General features: G+C 36.3%; 2 protein-coding genes across 2 annotated transcripts in view; both read left to right on the top strand.

Moving 5' to 3' along the window:
- LOC132851483 (general transcription factor II-I repeat domain-containing protein 2-like) overlaps window positions 1-18097 on the top strand; it is a 172075-nt gene that overhangs the window by 122490 nt on the left and 31488 nt on the right. The window lies entirely within an intron of this gene.
- The window catches only part of pepd (peptidase D), a 57084-nt gene that overhangs the window by 10267 nt on the left and 28720 nt on the right, over window positions 1-18097 (top strand). The window contains exons 5-8 of the mRNA XM_060878386.1: window positions 610-657; window positions 1705-1766; window positions 7654-7698; window positions 10126-10201. Of these exons, the coding sequence (XP_060734369.1) occupies window positions 610-657; window positions 1705-1766; window positions 7654-7698; window positions 10126-10201 (231 nt within the window). The remainder of the gene's footprint in view (window positions 1-609; window positions 658-1704; window positions 1767-7653; window positions 7699-10125; window positions 10202-18097) is intronic.

Genomic DNA, 18097 nt, shown 5'->3' on the forward strand with positions numbered 1-18097 from the left:
TCCCCCCTTGATCGATCTATTCCTCCTTTAAACGCGTCAGAGAGTCGCGGCGTTCCTATTGTTCCCCACGTGTTTGTAATTTGTTTGTGTTCGGGACATTAAGTACATCATCAGGGCTCCATCTTACATTAATCTGGTGTTCTGTGTGGATTTATTATTAACTCCACATGAAGAGCCGCCGGAGGCTCCGTTTGCTTTTAAAGGCCGAGCTGCTCTTCTGTTTGCTGCTTCACGACGTGCAGAAGGACGTCCTGGAGTTTAGGACCTGAGTGTGTGATCACCAGCTCTGATCCTCTCATCTGTTCAATCTAATCTGTTCCATTTTAGACTTTTTCCTAATCAGTGCCACTAATTGTTTGGGTGTGGAATTGCATCTGTGATCGTTGTGAAAAATTCTCCGGTTGTTCTTCTCGTTGACGATTGATGGAACGGGGGCCAATCAGGGGCCAATCAGATTTTAGCAGGGGCCAGGGCTCCTAAAACACGTTCCAGCCAGCAGAAGGAGAAACTGCATGGTGGACCTGAGCATTTACATTAAGTAGCACTCCAGAGTTTCCAGAATCTTCTGCTTGAACTTTGACCTCATGTGAACCTCATGTGTGTCCACAGATTGCTGAGATCCTGACCAACATGAAACCGTCTGTCCTCCTGACGCTGGTAAATTCCTCCATTTTATTCTTCTATTTTGTGGCACAAGACACCGAGCTTTAAATTGCACGCTGATGTTCCACCGACTACAGCAGCGTCCAGATTTATTTCTAGTCCAGCGACGGCTTCAGACGAGAAAAAATATCTCGGTATCGTCGTCAAGACGATTAAAAATCAGAGAGTAAATCAGTCTGACGTTTTAGCTGTTGTTTAGTTTAGACAGTAGAAACTAGCTTAAAGTGTTAGCGAGCGCTTGCAGTGACAGATGACAGATTTAGCATGAAACAGTTTATTATTTCAGCCCTGGATTAAAGTGTTGTTTAATGAAGATGATGAACTTTAGTGAGGTCACAGCACTGGATCTGCTGCACTGCTGATTATTTTCCTCTTACGGAGCAGAACGGAGCTGAACAGAGCAGAGCGCTTTCTCACCACACTTTCATCCAGATTTCCTGCTTTAACAGGTTTCTCCTTTACTGTGATGTGTCTCAGTAAAACACACACACACACACACACACACACACACACACACTAAACCCCTCTACAATAAGCTTTATTCTCACTCGAGAAGATTGATGTCCACTTTCATGAAATGGATGTGACCTACAAACCTCCGGCTGTCTCAAGGCCCTACATTTCCACAGCTTTCTAACACCAATAGCTCCAATTTACCACTAAACCGTCATTCTGCACCGTCCACATCAGCGTCTCTGCTCCGTCGTCTCCGTCTCGCTCGCAACGAACGAGGGAACGATCCTTTTCTCCGTCTGATCACACAGATTGTGTTCAATTGAAGGCTTTTGAACAGCAATAATGGGTTTGGATAATGAGGCACTTCAACGTAGCCTTGAGAGTCTCTCATTCCCTCTTTCTCTCTCTCTCTCTCTCTCTCTCTCTCTCTCTCTGTCTCTCTCTCTCTCTCTCTCTCTCTCTCTCTCTCTCTCTCTCTCTCTCTCTCTCTCTCTCTCTCTCTCTCTCTCTCTCTCATTCCCTCTCTCTCTCTCTCTCTCTCTCTCTCTCTCTCTCTCTCTCTCTCTCTCTCTCTCTCTCCTCCAGCGAGGCTTGAACACAGACAGTGGCAGTATCTGCCGTGAAGCATCGTTTGATGGAATCAGCCGGTAAGTTTCTAACGTACAGAAAAAACAAAACTGCATCTTATTTTTAGATCAAATAAATCACATTATTATGATGATGATGATGATGATGATGATGATGATGATGATGATGATAAAAAACATCTCAGTATTAAGAGAAGGTGTTTGTGAGAAAGCTGTTTTTACCAGAATAATGTCTGGTTACCAGGAGAAAAGCAGGTCCATGGTGTTTCCTCCTCATAACTGGATGGTTCCTGATTGTTGTTCCTGCGTCGCAGCTCTGCGCTGCTCAACACTCTGTTTTTATTTTTACTCATTTTAAACCTGAGAGCTTTTAATCCAACACTAAATAAACACCGTTCCTCTGTTTCACAGTCTGGTTTTAACGTTGTTCGGAGTAACAGCAGCACGGTGAAGGTGATTAAGTCTCTCAGAGTTAGTGTGAAGAGTAGAGAAAGTCATTTCAGAGACTTCTGTGAGACTAAAGTCTGAATCTGATAGCAGTTTTTAGTTCACGTCTGATCTCCACACAGAGACGCTGTACAGATCTTCTGTCAGTCTGGTCTTTGATGTAAGACACAGATTCAGAGGATGAAATGCTCGTTATCGCTCTGATTAAACTGCAGTTCAGTAAATCAGCAGATCTGTGAGACGGAATCGGATGAGAAAGTTTCCGAGGCTTTGATTAAAGACGAATCTCTCGGCTCTCGCCGGATCCCGACGACTGCTTTTTAATCTGATGTTTATTATCATGGCTTTCTAATTCGTTTCTGTCGTTATCACACAAAAAAGACACGCAAAGGAAACGTTCTAATGAACTTTAATGTCTGGTGTAGAATTAAAACGCTGCTGATGCTCTGAAGTCTGTACAGAACATGTGTAGTTTAGAGTTTAGAGTATCGATGATGATGATGATGATGATGATGATGATGATGATCATGGAGAGGTGGGTTCTGTGATTCAGGACACCAGTTTCTGTTTTGATTTAAAAAAAAAAAAAAGATTGATCATAAATTTAATCATTTCATTTGTGTGTGTGTGTGTGTGTGTGTGTTAGGTGTTCAGGTCCAGGTGTTTAATCGTTTAGAGCTTCAGAGCTCTTTTTCTTTATCTATCTATTATAGCTTTAGTGTCTCCGAAGCTGAGCTTCAGAGTCCATTAAAGCGAACAGTCCTCGAGGAAAAGTTCACCCTCGACTCAGAATCCGCTTCTTTACCTCCAGCTAGAGGAGAGAGATGAAGTGCTTCAGCAGCCTTCACCTGATGCTTCACATTTATAGCCATATTCACAGAGTTCAGGATAAATAAAGAAATAAAAACAATGGATCCTTTTTATCTTTAAATATTAAAATTAGATTTATAAATAAGCAAAATAATATCAAGAAATAAAAATGTTGCGTTTGTGTTTTCTGAAAATGAAAATTCTTTTTTTCTCCTTTTTGAATTTTTTATCTGTTTATTTCTAACGTTTATCTGTTTATTTCTAACTTTTATCTGTTTATTTCTAACTTTTATCTGTTTATTTCTAAATTTCATCTGTTTATTTCTAACTTTCATCTGTTTCTAATTTTCATCTGTTTCTAATTTTCATCTGTTTATTTCTAACTTTCATCTGTTTATTTGTAACTTTCACCTGTTTTTAACTTTCATCTGTTTATTTCTAACTTTCATCTGTTTATTTCTAACTTTCATCTGTTTCTAATTTTCATCTGTTTCTAACTTTCATCTGTTTATTTCTAACTTTCATCTGTTTATTTCTAACTTTATCTGTTTATTTCTAACTTTCATCTGTTTATAACTTTTATCTGTTTATTTCTAACTTTCATCTATTTTTAACTTTCATCTGTTTATTTCTAAATTTCATCTGTTTATTTCTAACTTTCATCTGTTTATTTCTAACTTTCATCTGTTTATTTCTAACTTTCATCTGTTTATAACTTTTATCTGTTTATTTCTAACTTTCATCTATTTTTAACTTTCATCTGTTTATTTCTAAATTTCATCTGTTTATTTCTAACTTTCATCTGTTTATTTCTAACTTTCATCTGTTTATTTCTAACTTTCATCTGTTTATTTCTAACTTTCACCTGTTTTTAACTTTCATCTGTTTATTTCTAACTTTCATCTGTTTATTTCTAACTTTTATCTGTTTAGTTCTAAATTTCATCTGTTTATTTCTAAATTTCATCTGTTTATTTCTAACTTTCATCTGTTTCTAATTTTCATCTGTTTCTAATTTTCATCTGTTTCTAATTTTCATCTGTTTATTTCTAACTTTCATCTGTTTATTTGTAACTTTCACCTGTTTTTAACTTTCATCTGTTTATTTCTAACTTTCATCTGTTTATTTCTAACTTTCATCTGTTTCTAATTTTCATCTGTTTCTAACTTTCATCTGTTTATTTCTAACTTTCATCTGTTTATTTCTAACTTTATCTGTTTATTTCTAACTTTCATCTGTTTATAACTTTTATCTGTTTATTTCTAACTTTCATCTATTTTTAACTTTCATCTGTTTATTTCTAAATTTCATCTGTTTATTTCTAACTTTCATCTGTTTATTTCTAACTTTCATCTGTTTATTTCTAACTTTCATCTGTTTATAACTTTTATCTGTTTATTTCTAACTTTCATCTATTTTTAACTTTCATCTGTTTATTTCTAAATTTCATCTGTTTATTTCTAACTTTCATCTGTTTATTTCTAACTTTCATCTGTTTATTTCTAACTTTCATCTGTTTATTTCTAACTTTCATCTGTTTATTTCTAACTTTCACCTGTTTTTAACTTTCATCTGTTTATTTCTAACTTTCATCTGTTTATTTCTAACTTTTATCTGTTTATTTCTAAATTTCATCTGTTTATTTCTAAATTTCATCTGTTTATTTCTAAATTTCATCTGTTTATTTCTAACTTTCATCTGTTTCTAATTTTCATCTGTTTCTAATTTTCATCTGTTTCTAATTTTCATCTGTTTATTTCTAACTTTCATCTGTTTATTTGTAACTTTCACCTGTTTTTAACTTTCATCTGTTTATTTCTAACTTTCATCTGTTTATTTGTAACTTTCATCTGTTTCTAATTTTCATCTGTTTCTAACTTTCATCTGTTTATTTCTAACTTTCATCTGTTTATTTCTAACTTTATCTGTTTATTTCTAACTTTCATCTGTTTATAACTTTTATCTGTTTATTTCTAACTTTCATCTATTTTTAACTTTCATCTGTTTATTTCTAAATTTCATCTGTTTATTTCTAACTTTCATCTGTTTATTTCTAACTTTCATCTGTTTATTTCTAACTTTCATCTGTTTATAACTTTTATCTGTTTATTTCTAACTTTCATCTATTTTTAACTTTCATCTGTTTATTTCTAAATTTCATCTGTTTATTTCTAACTTTCATCTGTTTATTTCTAACTTTCATCTGTTTATTTCTAACTTTCATCTGTTTATTTCTAACTTTCATCTGTTTATTTCTAACTTTCACCTGTTTTTAACTTTCATCTGTTTATTTCTAACTTTCATCTGTTTATTTCTAACTTTTATCTGTTTATTTCTAAATTTCATCTGTTTATTTCTAAATTTCATCTGTTTATTTCTAAATTTCATCTGTTTATTTCTAACTTTCATCTGTTTCTAATTTTCATCTGTTTCTAATTTTCATCTGTTTCTAATTTTCATCTGTTTATTTCTAACTTTCATCTGTTTATTTGTAACTTTCACCTGTTTTTAACTTTCATCTGTTTATTTCTAACTTTCATCTGTTTATTTGTAACTTTCATCTGTTTCTAATTTTCATCTGTTTCTAACTTTCATCTGTTTATTTCTAACTTTCATCTGTTTATTTCTAACTTTATCTGTTTATTTCTAACTTTCATCTGTTTATAACTTTTATCTGTTTATTTCTAACTTTCATCTATTTTTAACTTTCATCTGTTTATTTCTAAATTTCATCTGTTTATTTCTAACTTTCATCTGTTTATTTCTAACTTTCATCTGTTTATTTCTAACTTTCATCTGTTTATAACTTTTATCTGTTTATTTCTAACTTTCATCTATTTTTAACTTTCATCTGTTTATTTCTAAATTTCATCTGTTTATTTCTAACTTTCATCTGTTTATTTCTAACTTTCATCTGTTTATTTCTAACTTTATCTGTTTATTTCTAACTTTCATCTGTTTATAACTTTTATCTGTTTATTTCTAACTTTCATCTATTTTTAACTTTCATCTGTTTATTTCTAAATTTCATCTGTTTATTTCTAACTTTCATCTGTTTATTTCTAACTTTCATCTGTTTATAACTTTTATCTGTTTATTTCTAACTTTCATCTATTTTTAACTTTCATCTGTTTATTTCTAAATTTCATCTGTTTATTTCTAACTTTCATCTGTTTATTTCTAACTTTCATCTGTTTATAACTTTTATCTGTTTATTTCTAACTTTCATCTATTTTTAACTTTCATCTGTTTATTTCTAAATTTCATCTGTTTATTTCTAACTTTCATCTGTTTATTTCTAACTTTCATCTGTTTATTTCTAACTTTCACCTGTTTTTAACTTTCATCTGTTTATTTCTAACTTTCATCTGTTTATTTCTAACTTTTATCTGTTTATTTCTAACTTTCATCTGTTTTTAACTTTCATCTGTTTATTTCTAACGTTTATCTGTTTATTTCTAACTTTCATCTGTTTATTTCTAACTCATTTGTTTTTAACTTTCATCTGTTTATTTCTAACGTTTATCTGTTTATTTCTAACTTTCATCTGTTTATTTCTAACTTTCATTTGTTTTTAATTTTCATGTTTATTTCTAAATTTCATCTGTTTTAACTTTCATCTGTTTATTTCTAACTTTCATCTGTATATTTCTAACTTTTATCTGTTTGTTTCTAACTTTTATCTGTTTGTTTCTAACATTTATCTGTATATTTCTAACTTTTATCTGTTTGTTTCTAACTTTTATCTGTTTGTTTCTAACATTTATCTGTTTATTTCTAACTTTTATCTGTTTGTTTCTAACTTTTATCTGTTTGTTTCTAACTTTTATCTGTTTATTTCAACTTTCATTTGTTTATAATTTTCATCTGTTTATAACTTTCATCTGTTTATTTCTAACTTTTATCTGTTTGTTTCTAACTTTTATCTGTTTGTTTCTAACTTTTATCTGTTTATTTCTAACTTTCATTTGTTTTTAACTTTCATGTTTATTTCTAACTTTCATCTGTTTATTTCTAAATTTCATCTGTTTTAACTTTCATCTGTTTATTTCTAACTTTTATCTGTTTGTTTCTAACTTTTATCTGTTTGTTTCTAACTTTTATCTGTTTGTTTCTAACTTTTATCTGTTTGTTTCTAACTTTTATCTGTTTATTTCTAACTTTCATTTGTTTATTTCTAAATTTCATCTGTTTTAACTTTCATCTGTTTATTTCTAACTTTCATCTGTTTATTTCTAAATTTCATCTGTTTTAACTTTCATCTGTTTATTTCTAACTTTCATCTGTTCTAACTTTCACCTGTTTATTTCTAACTTTCCTCTTTTTTCAATTTCCATCTGTTTATTTCTAACTTTCATCTGTTTATAACTTTCATCTGTTTATTTCTAACTTTCATCTGTTTGTTTATAACTTTCATCTGTTTATTTCTAACTTTTATCTCTTTATTTCTAACTTTTATCTGTTTGTTTTTAATGTTCATCTGTTTATTGCTAACTTTCATCTGTTTATTTATAACTTTCATCTGTTTATAACTTTTATCTGTTTGTTTATAACTTTCATCTGTTTATTTCTAACTTTCATCTGTTTATTTATAACTTTCATCTGTTTATTTCTAAAGTTCATCCGTTAACCTTTTAATTACATTTTTCTCTTGTCTCAGAATGTAAGTGATGTATTTTTTCTGTTCTAGCTTCCAGGTGAACAACTCTCTCCTGCATCCCGTTCTGGTGGAATGGTAAGATTTTTTCTTTACACGTGACACACGTGATCTCCTTCACAACGTCTTCTGTACAACAAGAAGTGGTGGTAGATCCAACAGTAGGTCAGGCGGTGACGTCTGTATCACTTTGGCGTCTGAGGTTCCGGCATCGTGATGCTCTGACGTTAAACTGACTGTAAATCGGTGTTTAGCTTCAGGCGAAAGCGGCTGCTGTAGATCAGAGAAGACGCAGTTTGAACGCTGATCAAGCTCTGTGTTAAATTCCAGTTAACGTCAGGAATCAGATCTGGAAAGATGTCGTGGTTTTTTTTGTCTCAATGTCCCACTTTGATATAAAGTTGAAACGAAGACGCTCGGCACGGCTCTGTTTGTCGCAGAGCAGAACGCGTCGGCGTCACGTTTCTGATTAACTTCATCTGATTATCTCACATGAAATCTAATAAGGCTTTAAAGGCTTTTTCTGCCGTGATGCTGATCGTGTTCTATAAAAGAGGTTTGTTCTGACGGCAGAAACGAAGTTCTTTAGTGTCGGAGTGAAGTTTCTGAACACGGCGTGTGAACATCGCTGTACTCCAGTGTCTCGGATGTCGGTACATTGAGTTTTGTTTGTGTGCGTATCTGAGTTTCTGAGCACGCTTCTGATTCAGAGCCGAGGTGCTTCGTTTGAGTCGAGTCGAGTCCTCCTGAGAGACAGAGGCCCAAAGACACAGACGAGCAAACAGTCACCAACGTCTGACTTTCACCGGCAAATACTGACAAGCTTAAGTCTGGACTCTCTCTCTCTCTCTCAATCTCTCTCTCACTCTCTCTCTCTCTCTCTCTGTTTCTCTCTCTGTGTCTCTCTCTCTCGCTCTCTCTCTTTTTCTCTCTCTCCCTTTCTTGCTCTCTCTCTCTCTCTCTCTCTTTCTCTCTCTCTTGCTCTCTCTCTCTCTCTCTCTCTCTCTCTTTTTCTCTCTCTCCCTTTCTTGCTCTCTCTCTCTCTCTCTCTCTCTCTCTCTCTCTCTCTCTCTCTCTCTCTCTCTCTCTCTCTCCTTCTTTCATTTCCTCTCTGTGTCAGAGTAATGGTTTGCGTGCCTGGCTGGCTGCTCTCTGCATTACTCTCGCTCTCGTTCAGCGCCTGCTAGGAAGCGGCTTCATTACAGCTGCACTCAGCCCAGACCTGCCCTCCTTCCCTCCATCCCTCCATCCCTCCTTCCCTCAATCACTTTTTCTCTTACGTACATCAGCCCAGAGACTGATATATTCACTCATGTAAACATCTCAAGATTTAAAATTTCCTCTCAGTTTCTGAAAAAAATCTAAAAAGCTATTACAAAACTTCCCTTTCTGAGCTCTTGGGATTTTTGCCATCAGATTATTTTCCAGTTTCAGACTGAAGGTCTGAGTCTTTGTCATGAACACTGACTGGAAATCTGTTTCAAACTTTATAGCTCCACCCCCCTGATTTACTCGTCATTATTGTAGGTACTAACAAAGAGCCTGAATGCTTTTGATTCTAAGAGCAGACGTTTGCTCAGGAAGTGTGTGTGATGAGAACATTCAGTGCTTTATAGGTCATTAGTAGGATTTCTTTAATCGACGTGAAAGTTTTCTGCAATAATTGTGTTAAATGTGTTCACTAAACACTTCACTAATCGCTTAGCATCAAAGGGAGACTTAATATGAACCTGTCATAAGGTACTAATAAGGCTCCAGAAATATCACACACACACACACACACGTGTCTCGGATGCGAAGTGCATCATTACTAGCTCAATAAGTTCAGGAATAGAAACATCACAGGTTTTGTGTTTATCCTTTCATATCCTCTGTAACTTTTTTGTTGTTGTGTTGATGGTGTAAAATAGTCTCTCGTTTCCTCCCTCACTTTTTTTTTGTGTGTGAAAAGTAAAAATGACTCGCTACACGTCTGGAGATAATTTATGATCCACCAGTTTGACGCAAACTGAGCTTCTGTGTTGTGGAGCTCACAGCTCAGCTTTTCAGCTGTCAGATATATAACAAGGTGAAAATCACAGGGTTTTATCCCAAAATAAACACACGCGCACACACACACACACACACACACACACACACACTCTATTTTATCTTGAAGTTGTGTTGTGTTGATTGTGTTGTGTTGACACAGCCAGGACATGGATTCTTTAAGCCTAGTGAGTGGAAGCTCAACCTTAGATGCCTCAAAGGTCTAATTCAGAATGCTTATTTGAATATTAGGCCACACCCACCTAGACTTCTGATCAGGTTATTAATCAGTGAGCAAGTATTTGGGCCTAATTTCTTTTTTTTTTTGATGCATGTTTTATGTTTTATCTGCAACATCTGTAATATTTTACACCATATTTAATAAGTCTCTCTTTTTCTGTGTTTTTCTGTCTTTCTGTCTCTCTCAATGTCTCTCTCTCTCTCTCTCTCTCTCTCTCTGTCTCTCTCTCTCTGCAGTCGTCTGGTTAAGACAGATATGGAGTTGGAGGTTCTGCGCTACACTAACCGCATTTCCAGTGAAGCTCACAAAGAGGTTTGCATTTATGTCTGTGTGTGTGTGTGTGTGAGAGAGAGAGAGAGAGAGAGAGAGAGAGTTCAGTCAGGGTTATTTAGGCCATAGGGACATCTCAGGATACTCAGGATATTTAAATCTCTGCTCTGATCAGTAAGTCGTGGTGTTAAGTCGTGGTGTTAAGTCGTGGTGTTAAGTCGGGGTGTTAAGTCGGGGTGTTAAGTCGGGGTGTTAAGTCGTGGTGTTAGTGCTGCAGGTTGTCTGAACATCACATCAGTACTGATTTACATAAAAAGTGTTTCTTTAGAAGTCAACGTGTAAAACTTTTCCATATCAAACACTTAGCCTTCAAGCAACACGACCAGAATCTGTTGTCTTCCTTCACCTTCTGCTTAGATCAAAGCTTCACGTCTTCTGTGTTTCCTCTGGAGTCGAACCTGAGGACCAGAGCGAGAGCAGCTTTTAGTCTTTTAGACTTTCCTGATAGAGAACATAGAATAAATAAATTATTCAAGTGTTTTTTTTTCCCTTGTTGACCTTTCAGAGATTTTTTTTATAATGTCACTTAAAAAAACACATACTACCCCTTTAATAGGACAACTATTATTATTATTATTATTATTATTATTATTATTATTATTATTATTATTATTCTCTCTTATTATTATTATTCTCTCTCCCTCAGCTGCATGCTGTGTGTGTGTGTGTGTGTGTGTGTGTGTGTGTGTGTGTGTGTGTGTGTGTTTTTTATGTTTAATATGGATTGTTTAATATTCAAACTGCATTCATAAACATGATCTGCTTTAGCTTCCCATGAGCCTTTTTACCAAATGTAATAAATATATCATGGTAAATTCCCCGTGAGCCCACGCTCTCACACCGCAGCAGAGTCACTGAACTCCCTGGACATTTTCCATGCATTTTCTTCTTGTATTAATGGCCGGTTAGCACTTAAACATGTATATTCTTGAGGGATAAAGAGTTTTTTCCCCTAAGTCATAAATTTCCCTTTAATTATTCTTCATGACGGACAACGAATTGCCTCCTGCTGTGCTTGTGTAACGAGACAGAGGTTACTGCATCTGTAGCCTGGTGAGGATTAAAATAATAAAATAATTACTGGTCACATGATGGAACATGGGAATCATCTCCTGGTGTGTGTATTCAGAGAGAAGAGGGATTTCACAGGAGGTTAATGAAGTGTAGAGAATTAATAGTGAGAGCTGACACTTTTCCCAGAATCTGTTTTCCTGCAGTGTTCTTGTCATCGCATCACGTCATGTTCAACACTACACTGTACAAACAGATGGAACGTTCCGTACTGTGGAATTATTCTGGAATCGTTTCTCTCGGCTTGTTACCGGAGTGAACTTCACACGCTCCACAGCGACACGTCACAGCTCTCAAATGAATAAGCGATGCGGAGGGAAAGCGTGAGCCCTCGCGTTAAGAGGTTGATCCGAAGCAGCACGATTGTTTTGTCTGTTCGCTCGGCCTTGGAAAGACCCCAGGGTCTCAGCCAATAAAACCCTCGTCTTGTATTAAGGGACATAGGTCTTCATAAGTGCCACTTCAGCCAGGAGCTGATTAAGACAAACGCCTCCTCACTGCAGCCTCGCTGCCCAGCAGTGCTGGATATTAATTTCCAGACGCGGCAGAGGCTCTGGACACCGGCGCCACACTTCAGCTGATGGAGTATGAGGGCACAGAGGTGTAGGTGAGTTAGGAACGAACGTGTTTGCTACAGACAAAACAAAACACGCTTCATGGCCATCAACTATAAACAGATAAAAAGATTCTTTAATTAATAGAAGAATTTCATCGTTATTTAAGATTCTCTGTATGTCTGTAAACAAATCCTGACTGAGTGTCAGTAATTAGATTACAGCACACTTTATATACATCAATACACCTTCCACATTCACTCCGCATGATAAATGAAACTCGCACACGGATCTGCATTAAACTGAACGATTTATATTCATTTAACAAACTCGCCATCTCTCGTCTATGTCTCGCTCACATGTTCAGAAACCCTCTATTTCTTTTTCAGAATAAAGTCCTGCATGAGCTGAGTTCTATCTGAGTAACGTCTGAGTAAAGTCTAACATCTGAGTAACAGCAAGCGTCTGAGTGACATCTAAAGTCTGAGTAAAGTCTGAGTAAAGTCTGAGTAACGTTTGAGTGACGTCTAAAATCTGAGTAACATCTGAGTAATATTTGAGTAACGTCTAAAATCTGAGTAATATCTGAGTAACAGCTTAGTAATGTCTGAAATCTCAGCAACATCTGAGTAACGAGGAATGTCTGAGTAATGTCTGAGTAACGAGTAATGTCTGAGTAACGAGTAATATCAGTAACGAGTAATATCTAAGTTATGTCTGAGTAACGAGTAATATCTAAGTTATGTTTGAGTAACAAGGAATGACTGAGTAATGTCTGAGTAACGAGTAATGTCTGAGTAACAAGTAATATCTAAGTTATGTCTGAGTAACGAGTAATATCTAAGTTATGTCTGAGTAATGTCTGAGTAACGAGTAATGTCTGAGTAACGAGTAATGTCTGAGTGATGAGTAATGTCTGAGTAACGAGTAATGTCTGAGTGATGAGTAATGTCTGAGTAACGAGTAATGTCTGAGTGATGAGTAATGTCTGAGTGATGAGTAATGTCTGAGTGACGAGTAATGTCTGAGTGATGAGTAATGTTTGAGTAACGAGTAATGTCTGAGTAATGGGTAATGTCTGAGTAACGGGTAATGTCTGAGTAATGTCAGAGTAACGAGTAATGTCTGAGTAACGAGTAATGTCTGAGTGATGAGTAATGTCTGAGTGATGAGTAATGTCTGAGTGATGAGTAATGTTTGAGTAACGAGTAATGACTGAGTAATGGGTAATGTCTGAGTAACGGGTAATGTCTGAGTAACGAGTGATGTCTGAGTAATGACTAATGTCTGAGTAACGAGTAATGTCTGAGTCATGAGTAATGTCTGGGTAATGTCAGTAACGAGTAATGTCTGAGTAACGAGTGATGTCCAAGTAACGAGTAATGTCTGAGTGATGAGTAATGTCTGAGTGATGAGTAATGTCCGAGTAATGAGTAATGTCTGAGTGATGAGTAATGTCTGAGTAACGAGTGATGTCTGAGTAACGAGTGATGTCCGAGTGACGAGTAATGTCTGAGTAATGAGTAGTGTCTGAGTGATGTCCGAGTAACGAGTAACTTCTGAGTGATGAGTAATGTCTGAGTAACAAGTAATGTCTGGGTAATGAGTGAGTGATGAGTAATGTCTGAGTGATGAGTAATGTTTGAGTAACGAGTAATGACTGAGTAATGGGTAATGTCTGAGTAACGGGTAATGTCTGAGTAATGTCTGAGTAACGAGTAATGTCTGAGTAAAGAGTAATGTCTGAGTGATGTCTGAGTAACGAGTAACGTCTGAGTAATGAGTAATGTCTGAGTGATGTCTGAGTAACGAGTAATTTCTGAGTGATGAGTAATGTCTGAGTAACAAGTAATGCCTGGGTAATGAGTGAGTGATGAGTAATATCTGAGTAGCAAGTAATGTCTGAGTGATGAGTAATGTCTGAGTAACGAGTAATGTCTGAGTAACGAGTAATGTCTGAGTGATGAGTAATGTCTGAGTAACGAGTAATGTCTGAGTAATGAGTAATGTCTGAGTAACGAGTAATGTCTAAGTAGCAAGTAATGTCTGAGTAACGAGTAATGTCTGAGTAATGGGTAATGTCTGAGTAACGAGTAATGTCTGAGTGATGTCTGAGTAACGAGTAATGTCTGAGTAACGAGTGATGTCTGAGTAACGAGTAATGTCCGAGTAACGAGTAATGTCTGAGTGATGAGTAATGTCTGAGTGATGTCTGAGTAACGAGTAATGTCTGAGTGATGAGTAATGTCTGAGTGATGAGTAATGTCTGAGTGATGTCTGAGTAACGAATAATGTCTGAGTGATGTCTGAGTAACGAATAATGTCTGAGTGATGAGTAATGTCTGAGTAACAGGTAATGTCTGAGTAATGTCAGAGTAATGAGTAATGTCTGAGTAACGAGTGATGTCTGAGTAATGAGTAATGTCTGAGTGATGTCTGAGTAATGAGTAATTTCTGAGTGATGTCTGAGTAATGAGTAATTTCTGAGTGATGTCTGAGTAACGAGTAATGTCTGAGTAATGAGTAATTTCTGAGTGATGTCTGAGTAATGAGTAATTTCTGAGTAATGAGTAATTTCTGAGTGATGTCTGAGTAATGAGTAATTTCTGAGTGATGTCTGAGTAATGAGTAATTTCTGAGTGATGTCTGAGCAATGAGTAATGTCTGAGTGATGTCTGAGTAATGAGTAGTGTTTGAGTGATGTCTGAGTAACGAATAATGTCTGAGTGATGAGTAATGTCTGAGTAATGAGTAATGTCTGAGTAACGGGTAATGTCTGAGTAATGAGTAATGTCTGAGTAATGACTGATGTCTGAGTAATAAGTAATGTCTGAGTGATGTCTGAGTAATGAGTAATGTCTGAGTGATGTCTGAGTAATGAGTAATTTCTGAGTGATGTCTGAGTAATGAGTAATTTCCGAGTGATGTCTGAGTAATGAGTAATGTCTGAGTAATGAGTAATTTCTGAGTTATGTCTGATAATGAGTAATGTCTGAGTAATTTCTGAGTAATGTCTGAGTAATGAGTAATTTCTGAGTAATGTCTGAGTAATGAGTAATTTCTGAGTGATGTCTGAGTAATGAGTAATTTCTGAGTGATGTCTGAGTAACGAGTAATGTCTGAGTAATGAGTAATTTCTGAGTAATGTCTGAGTAACGAGTAATGTCTGAGTAACGAGTAATTTCTGATTTATGTCTGATAATGAGTAATGTCTGAGTAATGTCTGAGTAACGAGTAATATCTGAGTGATGTCTGAGTAATGAGTAATTTCTGAGTAATGTCTGAGTAACGAGTCATGTCTGAGTAACGAGTAATGTCTGAGTGATGAGTAATGTCTGAGTGATGAGTAATGTCTGAGTAATGAGTGGTGTTTGAGTGATGTCTGAGTAATGAGTAATTTCTGAGTGATGTCTGAGTGATGAGTAATGTCTGAGTAATGAGTGGTGTTTGAGTGATGTCTGAGTAATGAGTAATTTCTGAGTGATGTCTGAGTAATGAGTAATTTCTGAGTGATGTCTGAGTGACGTTTAAAGTCTGAGTAACATCTAACGTCTGAATAATGTCTGAGTAATGTCATCCAAGCAGGTTAACTGGAGAGCCGTCTGACCCCTGAGTTTAAGCCAGACTTGTTTTTTTGTTTTGTTTTTTGTGTACATTTAAGTGATTTGTTTACACTCAGAGGATATCACTGTGTACATTTGTGTGATGGCTGTGAAAGTGGAGGAGGAGCACAAGAGAAAGAACTGACAGCAGTAGCAGTGTTGGCTGATGTAACCGTGAAAGCGAGCACTGTGCATGACATTCCTCAATCCATGCTCCGTGTGTGTGCTCACATCAGTGCTGCAGATCCAGTCACTGGGAAGCCCAGTAAAAAACTCTGAAGTCATGGTGATGTTCATGACACCAGTTTTTGCTGTGTGACATGGTGCATTATCAAGCCATGAGAAGGCAGTGGCCACAAAGAGATGTACATGATCAGCAACATTTACATACGTATATGGCATTTGGCAGACACACCTATCTAAAGCAGCTTACATTTATCTCTTTTATACAGTCAAGCAATTGAGGGTTGAGGGTTTTGCTCTGGGACCCAGGAGTGGCAGCTGGGATTTGAACTCATGACCTTCTTGTCAGTAGTCCAACACCTTTACCACAGAGTTACCACTTTTCCAACAACACTCAGATAGGCCATGATTGTTTGGTATTAATGACCCAAAGTGTGATAAAAACATCCCCCAACCATCACACCACCTTCACCAGCCTGGGCAGGTTGGCTCCATGGATTCATGTCGTCAGTGCTGAATTCTGAGTCAAACATTCACATTCCCCAGGATTCATCAGTTTTTCCTTCTTGGTAATCCTGTGCCTACTGCACCCCCAGCTTTCTGTTCTTAGCTGACAGAAGAGGAACCCGACATCATCTTCTGCTGTTGTAGCTCATCCACCTCAAAGTGCAAGGTGGTGTATTCTGCTCAAGTGCTTATCTGCATTACTGTAGCTTTTCTGTCAGGTCCAAGTGGTCTGGTTATTCTCTGATCTCTCTCATCACCAAGGTGTTTCTGACCACAAAGCTGCTGGATGTTTTAAATTTATTGCACCATTCTCAAAAGCCCAGAAGATCAGAACGTATTCAGACCAGCTCGTCTGGCACCAACAACATGTCAAACGCACAAGATGGTTGAAACGATGGTTGATGTGAACATCACTGATGATTTTATGCTCCGCATTGCTGCTAGATGATTGGTTGATCAGATAATTGCATTAATGACTAGGTGTGCGTGTTTGAACCAACAGGGGTGCAAACATTTGCACTCAGACGTATGAGGGCACAGTACGGGAATGTGCATGCGTACAAACTCCTCATTAGCACTGTGACTGTGGAGACGTGGTGAGACGAGGCACTGCAACTGTGTCTCTGAGGCGACGTGCAGCTAGACAACAGCGTTCAGGACTCATAAGGAAAACGCTGATGTATGCTAACACGCCTCTGGTCAGGGACACGACTCACTTAACACGTTCAGTCATCTCGCTCTCATTAACGTCACATGTCTGTCCTTTCTAATCTGTGTGTTCATTAGAGTTTGTTTGTTTCTGTTTTAATTCTACGCGTGACCTTAAAGGCTCATCTGATTCTAATTTAACGTGTGTGGGTTGAGATATGATTCCTGGAGACGCTTTCACGTAATTAAGTGCCAGATTAGATTTTTTTTTTTAAAGATTTAATTTTATTAAGGACAGTTTAAATAATTTCTTCTGCAGTGAAGTATTTAACTAAAAACAGCAGTATTTAGTATGGAGTTCAGACATAAGAAGTCAGAACATTTTAATAAATTTTTATCTGTCTGTCTGTCTATTTATCTGTCTATCCATCTCTTGATCTCCTGTCTGTCTCTCTGTGTCTGTCTATCTATCCACTTATCCTATATGTCTGTCTGCCTGCCTGCCTGTCTGTCTATCCACCTATCTCTCTCTGTCTGTCTCTTTGTCTGTCTTTCTGTCAATCTGTATCACTACTCACTAATCTGTATCACTACTCACTAGTCTGTATCACTACTCACTAATCTGTATCACTACTCACTAGTCTGTATCACTACTCACTAATCTGTATCACTACTCACTAATCTGTATCACTACTCACTAGTCTGTATCACTACTCACTAATCTGTATCACTACTCACTAATCTGTTTCACTACTCACTAGTCTGTATCACTACTCACTAATCTGTATCACTATTCACTAATCTGTATCACTACTCACTAGTCTGTATCACTACTCACTAGTCTGTATCACTACTCACTAATCTGTATCACTACTCACTAGTCTGTATCACTACTCACTAGTCTGTATCACTACTCACTAGTCTGTATCACTACTCGCTACTCCGTATCACTACTCACTACTCTGTATCACTACTCACTAGTGTGTATCACTACTCACTAATCTGTATCACTACTCACTAATCTGTATCACTACTAACTAATCTGTATCACTACTCACTAGTCTGTATCACTACTCACTAATCTGTATCACTACTCTCTAATCTGTATCACTACTCACTAATCTGTATCACTACTCACTAGTCTGTATCACTACTCACTAATCTGTATCACTACTCACTAGTCTGTATCACTACTCACTAATCTGTATCACTACTCACTAGTCTGTATCACTACTCACTAATCTGTATCACTACTCACTAGTGTGTATCACTACACACACGTTATAAAGCTGGAATAAAGGGAATTTGTTACC

The sequence above is a fragment of the Tachysurus vachellii genome, chromosome 9 (assembly GCF_030014155.1).
Source record: "Tachysurus vachellii isolate PV-2020 chromosome 9, HZAU_Pvac_v1, whole genome shotgun sequence".
Lineage (NCBI taxonomy): Eukaryota > Metazoa > Chordata > Actinopteri > Siluriformes > Bagridae > Tachysurus > Tachysurus vachellii.